We start from the raw sequence: 21,621 nt of genomic DNA, 5'->3' as shown, positions 1-21,621 counted from the left end.
TAGAAAAAGAAAAAATAAGTTTCAAAGCTATATGCCTTTAATTGATGGCTGTATGTACTTGCATGCAAAAACTTAACCAAGGTGTGACGCTGACGCCGACGCCGACGCCGACGCCGACGCCGACGCCAGGGTGAGTAGAATAGCTAGACTATACTTCGAATAGTCGAGCTAAAAACTACCAACATTGCATTTACATCATTTCTATACACATGGTGAATAAATCTGCATAATATAAAGTAGGCTCATGTTGGCACAGAAAAATAAAATATCATAATTAAGACAGATACTTGAAGATAATATAACATGTAGGTAAGTTGGAAGAATGGTGATGCTCAACTGTTATAATACCATTACTTTGTTAGAGCAAAGGACCCGTATTTTGACAGGTTAAGACAAAATCTTGGTTATAATTATTACAATCTCTATGTGTTCTAACTTCGACATGGCATTAGAGAAAATAAATATTTCCCGCGCATTTCATCAAGTGTAGCTGTTATACAAGTTCAATTTTATAGCGCAATACGTGACTGACTTGGACCACTTTGGGTTCACTAATTCGACAGGGGGGCCGTAATTTTGACACCCTAATGGAGTTTTAAAAAAATATGAAACACATGGAATTAAAACACTTTTAACAACAGTTTCTTTGTTTAAACATATAAATAAACAATGAGCACATAAGTTTATGCCGAAATAAGAAATTTAAAATACATACATGACTTTTACATTAACTTTTTCCCATATACAAAATATAGATACATTTGAATATATGAACATCTGCCATTATTTTCTCATATTCAGATATTAACGAAGCATAATAGTCACTCTAATGACGTGCCGTAACTAGTTCATTTTACACGCAAAATTCACAGTGGAATGGATAATTCTGAATGTGTTCAGCCGGTATCTCAAACAATACTGTAAACCTAGAATTGTTTTCGCGCTTTTTAAATTAGCGCCTTTCGCGGGTAGTATATTTCCGTGAAATTAAATAGCCGCGAAAAACTCTGTTCTAACAAAAATGTGAAAGATTCTAGCTTCAGCTTATATAGATCGCTATAAAATGGTTCTGTGGTTACACACACCTGGATATTAATAATTCATTATTCCAGTACCGTAATTGTATAACATGAGTGCAAAAATCCACATTAGTTCAATTGATTTACAATTTACTTATTTATGAAGCAACAGCATTTTCAATATCGATCCGTAAGGCAAACAAGGGATGAAAACAAAAGCAATACGCATCTATCGAACGACATATACATGCAATTTGCAGTCGGCAGCCAATACGATATATTATTTGTAAGTAAAATATTGTGTGGATTAATCACCTATTTAAATGGCAAACAAGTGACAGTGTAATAACAGCAATTTACTAACTGTCAATAATTGGAGGTGTGAATAACCGTTGATATGGATGAAAAGGATTAGGGTGCATTTATAATTGAAGGGTACAATAAAACTGAATGTTTTCGAGAATACTATAAATGCAACTATGCAGTGATACTTACCTTATTATACTAAATATGTTCACTTGCGACTTCATATTCGCGGGATTCGTGATGGATATGATTCCACGAAGATTTGTATCTGCGAAAATGTTCATGTTTTGAAAATCGCGAAATATAGTATCTGCAAACATTTCTAGGTTTACAGTACTGCATCACCAGTGCATGTGATGTGCCACCGGCGTTGACAGACCTTGCATTGTATCCACTCCTCCCGGCTGCCTTCCTCCGACATACAACCCGGGCAGGTTAGTTCTTCATTATATTCATCGTCTGAATCTATCAAATTGGGGGCGTCCTCACTAACATCAGATTCAGAAGATGAAGATTCTGTAGTTTTGCGTTTCTTTGATTGGGCAGCCACTAGTTTCTCTAACTGTGCTTGCTTCTTCTTGCTTTTAGTCTCTTCCCGTTGGATTCTTTTTTGTTCTTTTTCTTCGAGCTTCTGAGCTTTTTTTGCTAACCTATCTTCTTCGGTTTTCGGTGGGTTGAGTGCTAGTGACAACTTGATGAGCACTGGGGTTATCACCACTTTCCGTCACACGAGTGATGGCCTTTGATGGATTTAATTTGGTTAAATCGATGTTTTTTGGATTGAGTGGAAACAGTCCACATTTCTGGAATCCATGAACAGCATTTTCGAACTTTGCGACTTTAAGCCATGCATTCTTAAAAACCCCGGGAAATTGTTTTTTCGTAAGGGCTTGACCAAGATTCTCAAGTTGCCAATTTTTTACTTCCTTTTTCCATGCGGCCTTCATGGGCGAGAAGAACCCAACGTCGCATGGCTAAAGCACGTGAGTTGCATTCTCTAGGAGGCAGTATAGAATAATGTCGTTTGTGAAGCAGAAATGTGCAGCAGCAAGCGACATATGTGTTGAGTGGCCGTCAACCAGTAACATCACAGGTTTTGGAATGCTTCTGTCAACAACAAAATCATTAAAGAGCTTGAGAAAAGATACAAAAAGTTCGGAATCCATCCATCCACTACTCGTATGACCGTAAATAGCTTCATCAAACTCGTGGATTCCAGAGTCACGGAACCTCTCACCGGAGTAGACTATCAGGGGCGGCACATAACTTCCTATGGCGTTAAAGCACACAAGTACGGTTATTTGGGTTTTGTTACTTGTACACACTTGATACACATGCCAAACCCCTTTTTCGGTCAACACTTTACCACTTGTCACAGACAAAGGGGACCCACTTTCATCAGAATTAAAGATTCTTCTGGGGTCTTGCAAGAGGGATTCCCAGTCGGGCACTTCTTTTTTCAAGAATGACTTTAATCCGTTGAACCAACCGTCAATCATTTCAAAGTTTATATGCGACCTCTGGTGGCCTAAAGCCATTGCAGAGCGTTCACTTAAGTCTGTGTGTCTTTTGGTAAATAACTGATACCAGCGTTTACCCGGGAGATTGTCCTTAAACGGCGTTTTTCGGCCATCATAGTCAAGGACCTTCTTTACTTCATAACAAAGTTCTTGACGTTTCAGGGGATAGCCAATAGACGACATGAGTTTGACGTAATCTACCAAAACAACTTCCTCAGCCTCCGTGAGTACGCATGGCTTCCCGGGCTTTGCACCAAGGGGTGCCTTTCCACTAAGTTTATCAATAAAGGTTGTTCTTGGGATACCATAAGTTATTGCAGCTTTCCGCTTTGTCATAGCTCCACTCTCAACCATGGTGACCGCAGTAGCCACCTTTGATGGTGAATACTGTCGATACTTTGCAGCACCAGCTTGCTGGGACATGGTTGTAACTGTAAGTAAAAAACATAAAAAGCTTTGAATAATTCACATTCAATGATTCAAATAATAGTCAACAAATAACTAAGTATTTGTAGGCCTAATGACAAAAAATAGATCTCTTGTTTAGTTACAGAAAAGATATACAAATGTATATTAAAAAAGTATCTCGAACAATAGAATTTCAACCAACCAATGATAAAACCTGAAAAAAAAAATATAATAAAACAAAAAAAAATGTTTGCGAAGACTGGGTTTCGAACCAACGACCTCCGCATCAAAACAGAAAATAAATATGTAGGGGCGCCCTAGACCACTCGACTACAGAGGCGGCTGTCAAATCCGCGTTTTAAGTAGTATATAAATCATATCAAAACATGTCGAAATTAGGAGCTTGACGATATTTGGATTCCTAATTTCGACATCCCGGGCATCAAGGTCAAATTGGACAAGAGACACGACCCCGACATTCAATGACCAAAAACAACATTAGATAAGGTGTTTTAGATATATAAAATACAAAATTTAGTTAAAATAAAACCGCCCTCTTACCTCTTTTTAGGTGTGCTCCTTATCAGCTTCCGTAAGAAGGGATTTTTTGCGGTTCTTAGAATTTTCTGCAAAACTTTGCAAAGTAAAATTTCAAAAAGAAAAGCGTCTTTTGGACCAGGATTGTTTTCATGACGTCAATGCATTTTTGACGTCATCAGATTGTCAATCAACGTGTTAAATGAAACAAAGCAATTAGCAGACTTTTTAATAATTGTATAAAAGTGTCGAAGTTACGGACCTGTCGAGATAAGGTCCCATTGCGCTAGTGGTGTGAATGACAGCAACCTACTTCCTTCACTCATAATCTACATTTAGGGCCATTTCTAACACTTTTTAAAGTCTGTTTTGTCGAATATTTTTAATTAATTAATGTATTAGTTTAAAACTGTACATCAAGTTGTTTGGCTACTATAGCTGTACATAAATTGTAAAATCTTTCAACCGTGATGATCCAGCAGTTTTGCGGCTGGTATGTGCTCTATTTCAACACTTTGCACGAGGGAATGTTGTTAAGCAAAAGTATCAATTTTTATTTTCATTTAGTTATTCTAGAATTCAATTCTTCCTTAAAAAAATAATTTAGCTATCAAAATTGTAATGATTAGGATGAATATCCAAGAGCACGGTCACGCAATCGGCGTCTTGCAAGCGAGACATTCAATCAGACTCGTAAGTAAATTGGATTTTATTTTTATAACGAATATTTACAAAATGAATCTATTCACAATAGATGAGAAAAGTACATATATCAGTGAAATTTTAATACAGACTTTTTTTATTTACAGGTTGCCCGGTTCTTTGGCAGACGTGTGTCCACCATGGCTAGCCGTGGGCAGAAGTTTCAGTGCACAGGCCAAGTTAAAGATGGGCCTAGACAGCCTCTCAAAAGGGTCAAAAATGCCTGCACAGGATGCGTGGATCATTACAGATCATCTTTGAGATCGTTTCAAGACCACAACGCGAAGACTCTAAGTGGCAGGTGTTAATCAAAACTAATGAGTTGTATTTTAAGGCGATTTGACAAAAGAATGTAATGTCCCTTACAGAAGCAAGCCTCTATGGCGTACATGCTGCGTATTTGCTGTGTATATGCAGCGAACACAGTAGTACGCCAGAGGAGTACATTTTACATACACCGCATGCCGCGTACATGCCGCATACTATTTCAACGAGTACACAGCATGTACGCAGGAGGTCACTAGTACACTTCAAGTACGCAGCACAGACTCTGAAATTTTAAGGAGTACACTGCATGTACGCAGGAGGGACTTGTACAAGAAAATAGTACACTGCATGTACACCCCAGATACTTCGAAATTTATAACACTTATATTTAGTTGCATTAAAGTTGTTTCCCCTTGATGCAGTTACGCCATTTTCTTCAGATGTTTACCAAATTACATGCTACAAAAATTGATTTATTTCATTGAAAAGTGGATGAAGAAAAGCATACTAATTTATTTGATAACATCAGTCTACATTATTTTGGTAAGGGTAAATACTTATTGATGCATGTCACTTATCTTTTTTCTGTTTTTTTCTGTCCAAATGATCAGCATTTGCATAAGAAAGTTGGTGGGGTAAGGAATTTACATTATCACAGCAGTTTCGCCACAAGAGTACACAGCATGTATGCAGCAGGAGTACACAGCATGTACGCCGCAGGACTCGGGCCAGGAGTACACAGAATGTACGCCGCAGGAGTACACAGCATGTACGCCGCAGGCGTAGTACACCGCAGGCTCATTTGCATGTGAAAAGTGTATGTGCCGCGTACATGCTGCGTACTATTTCCCGCATACTAAATTCCTCCAGCGTACATCCTGTGTACTATGTAGTCCACAGCATGTACGCAGCAAGTAGTACGCGGCAGAGCTCATTTGCATTTCAAAAGTGTACTACAAACGTACTATCGGTGTATGTGCGGTGTATATCCTGCGTACTATTTAAAGCCCTTGATTTCAGTACACATCATGTACGCATCATATACGCTGTATGTACACAGCAAGAGTACGCAGCAGGCCTTTTTCTTCTGTAAGGGGTATCACAAAAATTGTAGATAAACTTCAATGGGAAATGATATACATGGCATCACTGTACATGTATAAACGATGCTCCATAGTAAAATGTAAAAAAAATATAGTCTTTAGGACCAAATCATAATGGAAATACATTATAAGATGCTACAGTCTAAGTTACCTGCTCAGGGTGTGTGCTCCCTTTGATTTCGGCTACAGTGTTTCTTGAGATAGTCGTTGGTAAATTCTGAGCAGACATGTTCAGAAAAACTTCTATTTTCTCACCTATTTTTGAAAAGAAGATACACAATTGTTCTTAGTTTAGTTTTCTTCCAATTAAACAATCTGTACCAACCACCTAACAATGCTTTGGGCAAAATAAAACAAACAGACTTTATGTACATGTAAAATTTAACATCCTCATAAACAAGAGAAATGATTTCACTAACAGCAAGTATTATCAAGAGGGTCATAAAGGCCCTGTATTGCTCACCTGACCTATTGACCTAAAGATCATCAAGATTAACATTCTGACCAAGTTTCATTAAGATATGGTCATAAATGTGACCTCTACAGTGTCAACAAGCTTTTCCTTTTATTTGAAATGGAGACCTAGTTTTTGATCCTACATGACCAAGATTCAAACTGGACCCTGAGACCATCAAGATTAACATTCTGACCAAGACTCATGAAGATACAGTCATAAATGTGGCTTCAACAGTGTTAACTAGCTTTTCCTTTGATTTGACCCGGTGACCTAGTTTTTGACCACAGATGACCCTATATCAAATTCATCCAAGATTATATTGAGGGTAACATTCTGACCAAGTTTCATTAAGATTGGGCCAAAATTGTGACCTCTAGAGTGTTAACAAGCCTTTCCTTTGATTTGACCTGGTGACCTAATTTTTAACCCCACATGACCCAATATCGAACTCTTCCAAGATTTTATTGAAGGTAACATTCTGACCAAGTTTCATTAAGATTGGGCCAACATTTTGACCTCTAGAGTGTTAACAAGCTTGTCCTTTGATTTGACCTGGTGACCTAGTTTTTGACCCCAGACGACTCAATATCGAATTCGTCCAAGATTTTATTGAGGGTAACATTCTGACCAAGTTTTATTAGGATTAGGCTAAAATTGTGACCTCTAGAGTGTTAACAGTCAAATTGTTGACAACGATGGATGGACAACGACGGACACATGGCAATCACAAAAGCTCACCTTGAGCACTTTGTGCTCAGGTGAGCTAAAAAGGCTTTCTCTCTCCTTATTCTAAGAGATTTCTCTTGTTCTATCCCTATGGTCAGATTGCTCTGTGTTGGTACTGGTAGAGGAAGAATTTGGCACCCTTGTACATGTTGCTGTGGCTACTTTGTACATGTAAGGTGCCTCTGAACTTGCTAGTCATAAAAAGGGTGCTATATAAATCTGGTATAATATAATATAAAACTAAGGAGAATTATATGAGCCGCGCCATGGGAAAACCAACATAGTGGCTTTGCGACCAGCATGGATCCAGACCAGACTGCGCGGATCAGGATCCATGCTGTTCGCTAACAGTTTCTCTGATTCCAATAGGCTTTGAAAGTGAACAGCATGGATCCTGACCAGACTGCACGGATGCGCAGGCTGGTCTGGATCCATGCTGGTCGCAAAGCCATTATGTTGGTTTTCTCAGGGCGCGGCTCATATTACCTCTCTGTGCCATTCTCCACATCATCTCAGCATCTTCCACAGTTATACATGCTGTTGGTATCTTATTAACACCTTTCTCGTAATCCTGTTAAATGAAATCGATCATTGCCCTGTAAGCTTTAAAACGAGTACAAGTACAATAACTGATAAATTTTGATTCCATACCTCTTGTTTTTATTTTGATGTAAATGAGATGTGAAACCAAAATTTGTAGCCCTGTTTGGCGCCATATAACCTATACTGTGTTGGTGCGCCATAAAACCCAAATAAATAAATAAATAATAATTTATATGACAATAGTTGTTCTTCAAGATGAAGTAGTATTTCGTGGGCTGAGCGCGAAACTATTGTAACTGTATATGAATAAAGAACAAGATACAATAGTTTCGCGCTCAGCCCTCGATTTATAATTCATCAGCCAAATTCTATCACACTTATATTGTATTTTAACTACATGTATGCTTGTATGAAGACTGTCTACAGACACTGTTGGGTAGATCACAGACAGTGATATCACATTGAGGATGGGTAATGTTACAAGTCATATATTGACAGTCAACTCCACCACAGAATTTTAACAGCAAGGATCACAGACAGAGATATCATATTGAGAATCAGTGGAGCAGAAAACCTTTATTTCTTCTGCCCTCACTAATGTACGATGTGAACCTCTAGTGACTCAGTCCATACAGTAGCCAGCCTCTCCCAAAAGTATACAATTGTCGACTTAATTTTATGTCTGCATGAATGTTTACTAAGATAGAAGAGTCAAACTGAAAATCCATTATGCTACCGACCATACTTTTATTGCTCTCAGCATCTCGTACACAGTATTACATGACTGCATAATTATGGCTGTCATCAGACAAAATTGTCACTTCAGACACATGACCTCCCAGTCTCTATTCTAGTTGCCCTGCATATCCTATAAGTATAATACTGTACCAGCAATCCAGCATATAAAGTGATATTTTTGCAGACATAAGATACCACAGTTCCAATTCAAGTGGCATTTATGTCCAAATCTCAGCATTGTACCTACATGCGTATGCATGGCTTATCTACAGAACTTGGTGCCACACTGAAGAATAGATCAGAAATACCACATTCCACTGTTTAGACCATTAAACACAATATTTTACCTGCATGCCTGTAGACAGTGACACTGCCAATCAAGGATGCCACAGCTCCCACTTTAGATGCCTTGACAGACTATTAAACACAATATTTTACCCCTATGCCTGTGTGTGGACACACTGCAGACAGTGGTGTGACATTGCCAATCAAGGATGCTACAGATCCCAATTCAGCTGCCATGAAAAACCAATAAACACAGAATCTTACCTGCATGCCTGTATGTGGACTGTCTACAGACAGTGGTGTGACACTGCGGATCAACGATGCCACAGCTCCCAATTTAGCTGCCTTTGCAGCCCCACTAGCACGATACCTTACAGATATACCATAACCCTCGTACTTGTTGTTGTAAACTACTATCTTCCCTGGAACCTACAAACATTTTTTACATTCAGTAACAGGGTTGCCACTTTTTTTCTACAATCTGATCGCTATTCTATCACATCCTTTACTTTCAGCCTGCTGGCAGCAACTGATTCTGCCTTTGCGACTAGTGCAGACCAAGATCAGCCTGCACATCCGTCTGCACTGGTTGCTAGTCAGTAAATTTTCAGTGAACACCCCTTTCATAAACAAGTTGTACTGCCCCAATCAAATGATGAACCAGTCCATTTTTAATTTAGAAATTCATCAGGGTGAAGGTTAAAATACAGACATACATACACAAAACAATTATTCATGAAAGGTTACCTCAGATGATCTGTTCTCCAATTCATCAAATGATTTGACTACAATAACCTCAGCAGTGATGCCCTTTGGTCCTGTACCAATGCTATACCCAAGCCCTAACATGGGTAGGCGGTGTATTCTAGGCTTCAACATGGTCGCCGATTCTTCACCTCTGACCCAGTGGGGTACCTAAACAAGATGTTAAATTGAACTAGATATTGTTTCAATCTCTGCATAATTTCAAATTCGTAACTTTTTTTGGTAACATTTTTTATTCTACACATTTTTTCAGTAGAATGAGATGCATCTGTTACCGGTAACTATCTGAGCCGTGCCATGAGAAAACCAACAGTGGGTTTGCGACCAGCATGGATCCAGACCAGCCTGTGCATCCGCGCAGTCTGGTCAGGACCCATGCTGTTCGCTAACAGTCTCTCCAATTCCAATAGGCTTTAAAAGCAAACAGCATGGATCCTGACCAGACTGCGTGGATGCACAGGCTGGTTTGGATCCATGCTGGTCGAAAACCCACTATGTTGGTTTTCTCATGGCATGGCTCAATTATTCTCATTAATAATTAAAGTTATGCAGATCTTGCACTGGATATTCTGCAACCTTGAAAGCTGTTATGCATTCCTAAATGTTGGACATTTAAAGAGATAGCATTTTAATGATATAAATATCTACATATCTAACATACAATTAAAATATGTTACAGGAATCTTTATTGCACAATATTCCTGCACGCTTTACATCCTCACATCCTTATCGGATGAAAATAAGACAGTCACCTTAATTTTTGACAGCAGCAGGAAAAACATAACCTGTTTTCTAAGGCACGATGAAATAAAGAATTTATTTCTCATGATACATTACACTAACAGATAAAATATACCTTGTACATTAATAGTTAAAGCATACCTCTGCTTTTTCACCATGGACATTTTCTAAAGCATCTGCCTTCAGCTGGTCTAACATATAATCTGTAATAAAGTGAACTAAAAAATGTGTAACCATGTTGTATTTAGCAGGGCAGATTTTTTCATCTTCTTCAAATATATTTTGTGATTATTTACACATTTAAATGCATTTAAACTTTCTAAATTAAAAGACAAAATATTTCGTTTCCTGAGAAATAAGTAAATAAGCCCTTAACATGCATACCCACATGACAAATTTTCATTGGAAAGAAAATCTGAAATGCGAACAAAGTTATTTCTCTAAACCTGAAGATTTTTAAATTTTTTCCATATGGTTCTCATGGCAACTAGGACTCCGCATGGATAAGCTATATTTGAAGGATTCTGAAAGGTGACCACCCAAGGAACATTTCAGTGAAATACATTTAATGATATCATAAAAAGAATTAAAGATATCACAAAAGAATTAAGGATATCACAAACTAGTGAATGAATAGAACAACAGCACCCATAAACTATAACCAAGGATAAAACTGATATTTTAAACAAAAGTTTACACAAGTGTGTCTCAAATCATCTGAAATTATTACATGGTCAAAGTTTGTGTTTCATATACTGTCTGATTAATTACCACCATTTATAGCTATCCCTTCCAGTATTTCATCTTAGACTTTATAACAGGCATCCATTTTTTTTATTGCAGTGCAGCCATATTAAACTCACTTTTGCCTGGAAGTCAACAAGCTCTTGGCAGACAATAAAGTGTTGTTAGAATAATAAGTTATTTCTGGACTGGGAAACTAATCATGCAAGGCATCCTTTGTTTGGAAATCCCATGAAAAAGGTCATTGAAATACTAATGTGTTTTAAGAATTTTATGGAAAGTGTCTTTTTAAATTAACAGCCCATCAACATCTGTCTCTGATGTTGTTGATGTGTAGAGCACCTGCGCTTTTTCTATCAATGAAATACTGTCATTTTTTTCTGGTCATACTGGCAAGTTACAGCTTCTGTTGGTAGTAGAAGGCCCCAACTCATATGGACATCTTGGTACAACCACTGACCATCAGTAAGGCAGTTTGATCCTACACCCCAAGCAAGGTTCCTAACCCACAGCACTGAGGGACAAGTGACTCTCGAAACTTGCCTGACATGGGTATGTAGAAGAAATATGTAAGAATACCATATACAATAGGATTATTATAACAGTATCTTGACTTACAATGTTGTATTTGGCTCTCATGGATTTTGTCAGGCCTGGAACCCAAGTGGCACTTGCGCAGAATGTGATCCGGTCTAGCAAAATCCATGAGAGCTGAATGTATATTTGCAGGTCAAGGTACTGTTTTAAAGACCCCTTTATTATATCATATTCCCATTTCTAGCATCTTAGAATTTATATCACTACTTGCACCTTCGAATGGAACTGTGAGGACACCAGCCTCACAAGGATTTAAACCTGTGACTTCCAAATCTGGAGAGAGATATTCTACCTTGTGTCATTGTGCTTAACTTAGCATTTCACACAAGTCTTGGGACAAACAATACAAAAACAGTTTTTTTGTTTTTTTTCAATATCAACAAACCTATAGCATCCTCAAGAGTTTGTGATCCAGCTAGACGATACCCAAATTTGTCCGTGAGAGCTGCGAGTCTGTTATAAGACTGATTTTGTGCTGCACCATAAACAGACAGATCAATTATTCTGTTGGCAATATCTGAAAAAAAAAATAATACTCAGCATGATAAATATTAAGCTTGGCCAATACTGTTTAACCCTTACCCTGCTATATTTCTATAATGGACTGGTCCATCTTTCAATTTGGACAGTACCATTTATTATTCAAAGGGGTTTACACTGAAAATTTACTGACTGAATAGCGAACAGTGCAGACCATGATCAGACTGCACAGATGTGCAGGCTGATCTTGGTCTGCACTGGTCGCAAAGGCAGAATCATCTACCGCCAGCAGGCTAAGGGTTAAAGATTACATTTGACAATGTCTGAGGTTACAAACTAAAGTTTTGTAATTCTGTTATTTTGCAACCTATTAAAGTCAAAAATAAACTAATGCAACTATAGGAATAATTATGTATTTAACAAACTGGACATTGTTTATCGTGTAAGTATTTCCCCATCTGTCCTTCCAAACTGTCACAAAGCTATTCCTCTTAAAATACAATCTTTAATATCTATGAGCAATCTAACCCTTAGCATGTTGGACACAACTGATTCTGCCTTTGCGACCAGTGCAGATCATGATCAGCCTGCACATCTGTGCAGTCTGATCAAGATATGCACTGTTCGCTATCCAGTCAGCATCTTTTTGGTAAGCACCCATTTTAACAGTTAATGGTACTGTCCTAATTGAAAGATAGACAAGTTTATTATAAACATTTAGCAGGGTAAGGGCTAATCCTGACACATAATATATAATCAAACATGTTTCTAATATCATATCAGTAAAAATGACCTATGAAATAACACTGCCATTAAACAATGAAAATATCAACAATTGTACATTGTCAATACCTTTATAAGATGCAACTTCCTTCCTTATTTTGTCAAAGTCATACCGGTTATAACCACTGGACTCTAACAGAAAGCCATGACTAAATTTTAGCAGGAACACAGCTGTAACGAAAAATAGAAACATTTTTATAACAACAACTTCAGTTAAAGATTGTCATATTAACCATTATACTGACAGCATTCTATTGTAGTAACATTGATTCTTTTTCACAAATGCGGAAAATAAACATTTTGTGCTGCGAAAATTGTCTGTTCTTCAAATAAGTGTTTTATCAGACTGCTGTTATTTGTTCGCATTAACTGCTAAATGTTATTAAAATACTATAGATTAGCTAGACGTACAGTTGTATCATTTAGTTACATGATATTCAGGCAATTAATTACATTTAGGGAATTTATGATATCAATGAACTTTTATCAGTTTAGTGTGTTCAGGTTAGTCTAGGAACAATATATACACTGGTACCATTTTTAGACTGATTTATAATGAATAAGAACAAAATTCTTTGTTTCATTTTGTTTTTAGTTTAAATGATTATTGATGAGTTTTAATTTAAAGGGGCATTAATCAAGCTATGCCTCTTGTTTATTGTATTACTCTAACAGAAAGGTAGGTATGTATATTACTGTTATGAATCATATCAGTGCTTTTAGATGCTTGATGCTGTGCATATACTATCAAAATAAATAAACCATCCTTTGGGTCTGACTCCTTTTGCATGTGTATTTAGCCATCATCAGAAAAAAATAAATATTACAGGGAACAAAACTTTTTTTAAGCTCATGATTAAGTTGCTTTATTACTCTTTATATGCTCTGAAAATTGCTTTTGACATAAATTATTACATCTGAAATGACCATATCCACAAAATTACAAACAAAAACTTTTGTTTTGCTGTTTCACTTAAAAGTTGGTTCTTTATAAAAAATAAAAATTTAAAATAAATATGTAAATTAAATATCTATTTTACATAATGATATCTGAACTTAAAATTTACTGAGCTTTTGGTCAGTATAAGGGGTTTCATCCAAGTTCCAAAAAAATAAGTAGAGTTATCTCTAAATAACTGAAGCCACTACATTGTTACACTATTTCAAATTTTTGATACAGCATATATATATAGAATAAAAAAGGTATGTCTTAATGATAAGACACCGTTTTAAGGTATTTTTATGTGTGAATAATCACACCTCAATTAGAACTGTAAGGGATATTTCAAAACGTTGAATAAATTTTATAAAATAATACGATTCTCACCAGAGGCTGGAATTGTATAATTCTATTCAACTTGTTTAATAAATTATATAATAAAACTTATATTGTCTACACTCATTTGATGTCCTCTACATCTTGCAAGGGCAGATCGGGGGGGGGGGGGGGACCTAAAATCGCCAGAGCATAGGTAATTTGTCTTTTGTTCTGGGTGAAAAAAGTGCAAAATATGCAATTTTTCTCGCTCGCATAGGTATTAGTCTTTTGTTCAGGGTAAAAAATAGAGCAAAATATGCCTTTTTTTTCGCTCGCTTCGCTCGCATAGGTATTTATCTTTTGTTCTGGGTGAAAAACTGCAAAACATGCATTTTTTCTCGCTCGCTACGCTCGCATACATATTTATCTTTTGTTCTGGGTGAAAAAACTGCAAAATATGCCTTTTTTTCTCGCTCGTTACACTTGCATAGGTATTTGTCTTTTGTTCCGGGTGAAAATTATAAAATATGTATTTTTTCTCGCTCGCACAGGTAATTTGTCTTTTGTTCTTTGTAAAAAAAAAAGATATAAAATATGCATTTTTCCTTGCTCGCTATGCTCGCACAATAAAAATCCAACAAAGTTTGCAAGAGCTCCTATAATGCTCTTTACCATTTGTACAATATGCTATTAGCCCTTGGTAACCACTCCCCATAAAAAAAATCCTTAGAAATCCATTCGGGCTAAGAAATTCCATTCTGAGATACTTACGCAAGAATAAGTCTGATAAATCATACAACTTGGAATATAATTAGCATGTTATTTGGGTTGATTTTGTCACAAAACCTGTCCTTTTTAAAATACTTAATAAAGTTCCTCAGAATGCCAGAATTCACCAGAAGGATCCATTATTTTCAAAATTTTCCAGGGGAGCATGCCCCCGGACCCCCATAGTTGTGCCCCCCCACACACACACACACAAAATCCTGGATCCGCCCTTGTCTTGTTAGAACATTTTATGGTATTATGAAACAGCATTGGTAATATAGTCCAAATAACAAGATGTTTGGGGACGGCATAATGATAATAACATTTGACTGCCTGGTAACTGTCCCCACATTTAAATATCAGACAAAAGGAGAGATCATGATTGTATACAAATCCATTGTCTTTTCTATTTTTAGAACTGATAAGACAGTGATTTGGTGGACAGACACCAAACATCCATGTTTTTTTTTGTAAACAGTAGTGTTTTTCTAATGGCCTAAACTTTCTTTAAAAAAAATTATATCCATAATTTTTCAATCAATAGAAAGGTTATAAAACAAGCAATTTATTAATTACTTTTATGTATTATTTCCAAATAAAATGGATTAATAATGAACGCTTAAATGGAATTCCTATAGTTTTTTATGTGCATCTTTCTGCGCAGCCGACACTTTCTATGGAAAACTGAGGTGAGGTCGAACATTTGTTGAAACATGTGACAGACAATTTTAAATATGAGGAATCTTGAATGAAATAACATTTTTGATAAATTTATCAGTAATCAAATGTTGATACTGGTTTATGTTTAATTGGCAAGTATCATGCCTGACAGGTATCTTGCTATTTTTGTGGTTGTGTTTTCACATCGCATTTTAGTACAAAGACAGTGTTGTTCATATAATGTAAGACAATTGACTTAGTACTGATAAGACAATATCACCTTTCAGATTATTTAGTATTCAATTATAGAAAGAATTAAGAATTTCTAAAACTTTTGGTCAGGTTCGCGCCATTTTCCATCCGAACAGGTGTTATATTCTGGCAGTAAAGTTTAGCCTGGTGACCCATACATTTTTAGCCATTTTTATGCTCACAATACAATTATTTATACACAAGAAAAACAGGAGAAATTCTATGAAACAGTTTTTTTTTCAAAATTTAAAAAAAATATTCTTCACTATAGGTATTTTTCATTGTAAAAAGTTCACAAAAGTGAATATGAAACAATATTTTTTTTTTTTCATTTGTACCCATTATTGTAAGGCTATAGTATTACAAATATGACTATGATATCAAATAAGTATATGATAAAATTTGTAAAAAGAATAAACCTTATTGTGCTGTCTTCATACATGTCAAGTTCCGCGGACAATTTTCCAGGATATTTCAGTTGAAAATCCAGGATATTTGATGAAAATCCAGGAGATTTTTTCGACGTACGTTTCTTAGGAAATTTTTGGTCGAATATAATACTATGTAACAGTTTAGGTCCGATTTCGGCAATGTTTTTAGGTGCTTAACTTGCTTTATAAAGCATTTTAACCTTTATCATGTTGAATACGATTGATTCTGCCTTTGCGACCAGTGTAAATTGTCCATGCAGTCTGATCATGATCTGCACTGTTTGCCATTTATCAGTCAGTACCTTTTTTGTAAGCCCCCATTTTAACAGTTACCGGTACTGTCCAAAATGAAAATTTTAGAAATTCTGCAATGTAAACAAAACAAAAAAAAGCAACATATAGGTTTATAATAACTTTATTTAGTTATTACAGTATTCTTTGAGCAGAGGAATAGGAATTTGGATGAAATTTTAAATTTTATACTGGCGAGTTTCTTTAATGTGAATAATCTGCAGGCTGTTTTTTTTTTACATTCTTAGATTTTTTTGCAGATGAGCAGAAGCTAACATAGATTGGAAATAAATCCATTTCACCGTTTTTAATCTGCACTGAAAACTGCTTTTTACTCACCAAAATGAAATACAAAATCATAGCAGTGTTAAAAGAATGTTAAAAACTATCTCTAGTTGTTTGCTCAATAATGCTAGCAGTGGTAATGAATAAAGGTTGGCTCTTTATCTATTCAAATGTATCCCTAATATATCTTTTCACACTGAGTCTTCGATAAACAAGTTCCTGTCTTATCATCGTATTGAGTGTATATCAAAATCCCCTTGATCAAAATCCCCTCCACTGAAAAATGACAGGGTGTTACAAAATCCCCTTCATACTTTTGCAGGGGGTATCATAATCCCCTCTGTGATTTTCATTATAGATATATAGATATCAATGCTCCAAATTATATTATGTTTGCTAAAGGCATTGTATTTACATGTTTTATGCAATAGACTTTTAAATTGTATATAGTTGTATTTTGAACTTGATGAAATAAGTAAAAATCACAGAGGGGATTATGATACCCCCTGCAAAAGTATGAAGGGGATTTTGTAACACCCTGTCATTTTTCAGCGTAGGGGATTTTGATCAAGGGGATTTTGATTGTCTCCCCATCGTATTATGTCAGTATCACCTCTCCCCAATTAACACAATCTAAAAATAGCACAGTACACACCTGTTTCCAGAATGTCACCAGAGCGTGACCTTGTTAAACTTTTATCAATATACCAGTCAAGTGATAAATTACGTCAGGCACAGTGAGTAATTAGGGATTTAGTTTGATACAGGAAAGCATTAGCTTGGAATTTTGGATTTCCGGGAGAAATGATTGATTTCCGTATGTCCGGGAAATGGACAAAAAATCCGTGAGACCCCCGGACAATGCGGGAAACTTGACATGTATGTGTCTTGATGTATATTCTGGTTGGTATTTATAAACAAGAGGGCCAAGATGGCGCTAGGTTGCTCACCTGAGAAACATACTATAACAGTGAAAACATGTTTAACCTAGTGACTTCATGGAAACAAATATTTTGGCCAATTTTCATTAAGTTTGGACTAAAAATGTGGTCTCTTGAGTTTAAACAAGTATTTTCTTAGATATGACCTAGTTTTTGACCCCAGATGACCCATATTCGAACTTGATCTAGATTTTATCAAGGCAATCATTCTGACAAAGTTTCATGAAGATCAATTGAAAAATACAGCTTCTACCGTATACACAAGGTTTTTCTTTGATTTGACCTAGTGACCTACTTTATGTCCCCAGATAACCCACATTCAAGCTAGACCTAGATTTCATCAAGGCAATCAATCTGACCAAATTTCATGAGATCAATTAAAAAATACAGCCTCTATCGCATACACAAGGTTTTTCTTTGATTTGACCTAGTGACCTAGTTTTTGACCTCAGATGAACCATTTTCGAACTCGGCCTAGATTTCATCAAGGCAATCATTCTGACCAAAATTCATGAAGATCAATTGAAAAATACAGCCTCTATCGCATACACAAGGTTTTTCTTTGATTTGACCTATTGACCTAGTTTTTGACCCAGATGACCCATTTTCAAACTCGGCCTAGATTTCATCAAGGTAATCATTCTGACCAAAATTCATGAAGATCAATTGAAAAATACAGCTTCTATCGCATATACAAGGTTTTTCTTTGATTTGACCTAGTAACCTAGCTTTTGACCCTAGATGACCCATTTTCGAACTCGGCCTAGATTTCATCAAGGCAATCATTCTGACCATAATTCATGAAGATCAATTGAAAAACACAGCCTCTATCGCATACACAAGGTTTTTCTTTGATTTGACCTAGTGACCTAGTTTTTGACCCCAGATGACCCATTTTTGAATTCGGCCTAGATTTTATCAAGGTAATCATTCTGACCAAATTTCATGAAGATCAGTTGAAAAATACAGCCTCTATCGCATACACAAGCTAAATGTTGACAGACGACAACGACAGACAGACCATGGACGCCGGACATCGAGCGATCACAAAAACTCACAGCAGAAAATTATGAAAATGTTGAAAAATCCTTGGCAGTTTCAGCAACAGTGGGTGCGTTCAAAACAATTTTTCACAAAAACAAGCCTGGTGACCCATTATTTTTATTTGTTCATTGTTTTCAGCACAAATTTTCCTATCATATAATTATGTGAATTTGAAAAAATTCTATGAAAGGAAAAAGCTAAAGGGATTCTCTTGAACTTACAGTGTTTTTCTAAACGTTTTGAACATCGCTACGCCGTTATTAAAATTATATGTCATTTAAAACAGTTATTTATTCAAAGACAATTTTTGAATACGAAAATATAAAAATTGTAAGTATTTCAAAACTTTTTGAATTTTGAAAATCCATAAATGAGCGAAAAAGTTATTAAGAATTAAAAATTCCAAACCCATACACAATTTAAACGATGTAAAAGCATTTTGTTTTGCCCACCACCAGATAAACAGATGCTAATGCGTGACGTCACGGCGATCTCTCCTATAAAACTTCCCATAAAGTAAGCCATACCGATAAGCCTAATTAGAAAGGCTAATTCACTGTACTAAAAAAAATTAGGACAAAAGTTCACTAGCCAGAACATCTGTATAATTTGTGCATTTTCAAATTTAGAAAGATTCAATAAATAAATGCTGGAGAGGGTGCCTGTACTGGAACACATATATTCAGGCATCTTTCTTTATCTTGACCATATATCAATTACAGTAATTACACATTATTACAAACTCAGGATAATTTTACAACAAATAAAAAGTGAAATATCAGCAAATCTGGAAGTTGACACTTTGAACTTTCTACAAACATCAAAACTATGAACTTACATAACAGTAAAGCAAATCTCGTCAGTTCCATTGTATGCTACGAGTTAAAATATATTTTTCCTTCTTCCTCTATGTCAGCCTGATCACATGATCTGTCGAGATGTAAACAAACTCTTCACCGGCAAGTGTACACTAAAATCCGGGTTACGATACCGGAACTCCTGCAGTGGTACGGCTCATGTACGGCTACCAAGTTATTTGCCTCTTGTGATTGGCCTTGTGATTTATGATAAATATATGGATAATTTAACATACGCTTTAAACTATCCATGAATAGTTATTATAACAATATTAACAATGACAATAATAATAATAACAGCCTTATTGTAACAAACAGTCATGACCGCACCCATCCCCTTGAGGTCATTTTACCCCCATTGCCAATAAGTGCTTAAAGCATCTGGTACGCCCAGACGACCTGCATATAGAGGTTCCACCCCCCCCACCCCCCCCCCCACCCCCACCCCCCGGTTAATGGTGCTATCATATTCTATTTAAGAAAGAAATACTACACACTACCCTACCCTTAGAGCCTTGCCAACAAGTGCGTTTATTAAACAAACCTTGGAGATATAAATGTTGAAATGTAAAACCTTTTACAATTTAAGAACTATCACCTGCTGTTTTCGCATGATAAACAGTTATCAAAAATTTAAAACAATGCTGCGAACTCTCTGAAATACAGTGTCTTAAGATTTTTTTTGAATGTGTCAAGTGATTTACTTTTGCGTAGTTCTAAGGGCAGTTCATTCCAAAGTTTTGGGCTAATTGTACAGAAACTTAATTCTATCATTGAATGTTTTGCACTTGTTGTATGGAACAACATAACGACATTCAGAATTTTCAGACGATCTCAAACCTTGTCTACTAGGAATATACTCTGTAAGCAATTCTGTTAAGTACTGCTATACATGAAAGAAAGTATCTTGAACTCAATTCTTGCTTTTATAAACTCCACCAGGATGATCAAGCTAAGGAAACAGTACTGAACAAATAGAAATTTACTCCAGATGGCAAACCAGTCCCTACTATGCCAGATATTAGGATAGGCACCAACGGTATTGAGAAACTTCTCAGCAACCTGAACTTCCAGAAGGCCAGTGGTCCTGACAAAATCAAGCCTATAATACTTAAAACACCCTCTATAGAACTATCCCCCATCAATGAGATATTCCAGAAATCCTTGGAGGAAGGATCACTTCCATCCCAGTGGAAATCCGCATACGTTGCCCCCATTTTTAAAAAAGGGTGATAGGTCAAATCCAGTAAATTATAGGCCAATTTCATTAACATGTGTCCTATGCAAGGTGCTTGAACACATTGTTTCCTCATCTATTGTTAAGCACTTCACCAACCATGGTATTATGTATGACCTACAGCATGGTTTTAGAGAAAAAAGATCATGTGACAGTTACTCAGTTAGTTATGTTAGTAAATGATATGGTCACTTCAGTCCACAATAAGAAACAAGTAGGTCTTATACTGCTAGAATTTAGTAAGGCTTTCGACAAGGTTAGCCATTAGAAAGTTCGACAAGGTTAGCCATGAGAAAGTTAGCCATGAGAAAGTCCTTCTAAAAATGCACGCATACGGAGTCAGAGGTAACACACTAAGATGGGCCAAAAGCAATATATCTAACTCTGACATCTGCAGACCAATCTGTCACTCTCCAAAATGATTTCAAACTTCTAGAAAAGTGGGAGTTGGAGTGGGATATGGGGTTCAACCCCTCCAAGTGTTAAGTTATCCACGCCACTAGAAGGAAACTTCCTATCCCTACCCAGTTTACCTACATGAATCGGTCAGCACAGCTAAATACCTTGGCGTGGACATCTCAAATGATTTATTATGGGGCAATCACATAAACAGGTCAACCAAGAACCCTAGAGTTTCTGCGAAGAAACATGAAGGTCAAATCCGAACACATTAAGACCATTGCTTACCAGACTCTAGTCCGACCCCAGCTCGAATATGCATCGAGGTATGGTCGCCCCACACCCAAACTCAAATTGACCAAATTGAAAGCGTTCAAAGGAGAGACGCCCATTGGATCAAGACCGACTACGGCCGTACTTCCAGTGTAACAGATAAATAGGCGTATAGATTCTAGGTTATCACTCTTCTATAAGATT

General features: G+C 36.4%; 1 protein-coding gene across 2 annotated transcripts in view; it reads right to left on the bottom strand.

The window, feature by feature from the left end:
- Positions 1–19,526, bottom strand: part of LOC123540665 (carboxypeptidase Q-like) — a 44,274-nt gene extending 24,748 nt beyond the window's left edge. For both annotated transcript variants that reach the window (XM_045325892.2, XM_045325883.2), the window contains exons 1-8: positions 19,490–19,526; positions 12,791–12,892; positions 11,844–11,975; positions 10,259–10,320; positions 9,359–9,526; positions 8,876–9,040; positions 7,532–7,616; positions 6,014–6,117 (exon numbers count right to left, since the gene is read on the bottom strand). In XM_045325892.2, the coding sequence (XP_045181827.2) occupies positions 6,014–6,117; positions 7,532–7,616; positions 8,876–9,040; positions 9,359–9,526; positions 10,259–10,320; positions 11,844–11,975; positions 12,791–12,892; positions 19,490–19,520 (849 nt within the window). In that variant the 5' untranslated portion in view covers positions 19,521–19,526. The remainder of the gene's footprint in view (positions 1–6,013; positions 6,118–7,531; positions 7,617–8,875; positions 9,041–9,358; positions 9,527–10,258; positions 10,321–11,843; positions 11,976–12,790; positions 12,893–19,489) is intronic.
- Positions 19,527–21,621: the final 2,095 nt, after the last annotated feature.

Source organism: Mercenaria mercenaria, chromosome 1, assembly GCF_021730395.1.
Source record: "Mercenaria mercenaria strain notata chromosome 1, MADL_Memer_1, whole genome shotgun sequence".
NCBI classification, from domain to species: domain Eukaryota; kingdom Metazoa; phylum Mollusca; class Bivalvia; order Venerida; family Veneridae; genus Mercenaria; species Mercenaria mercenaria.
The sequence above is the reverse complement of the archived record's forward strand: the minus strand, read 5'-3'. Positions and strand labels throughout refer to the sequence as shown.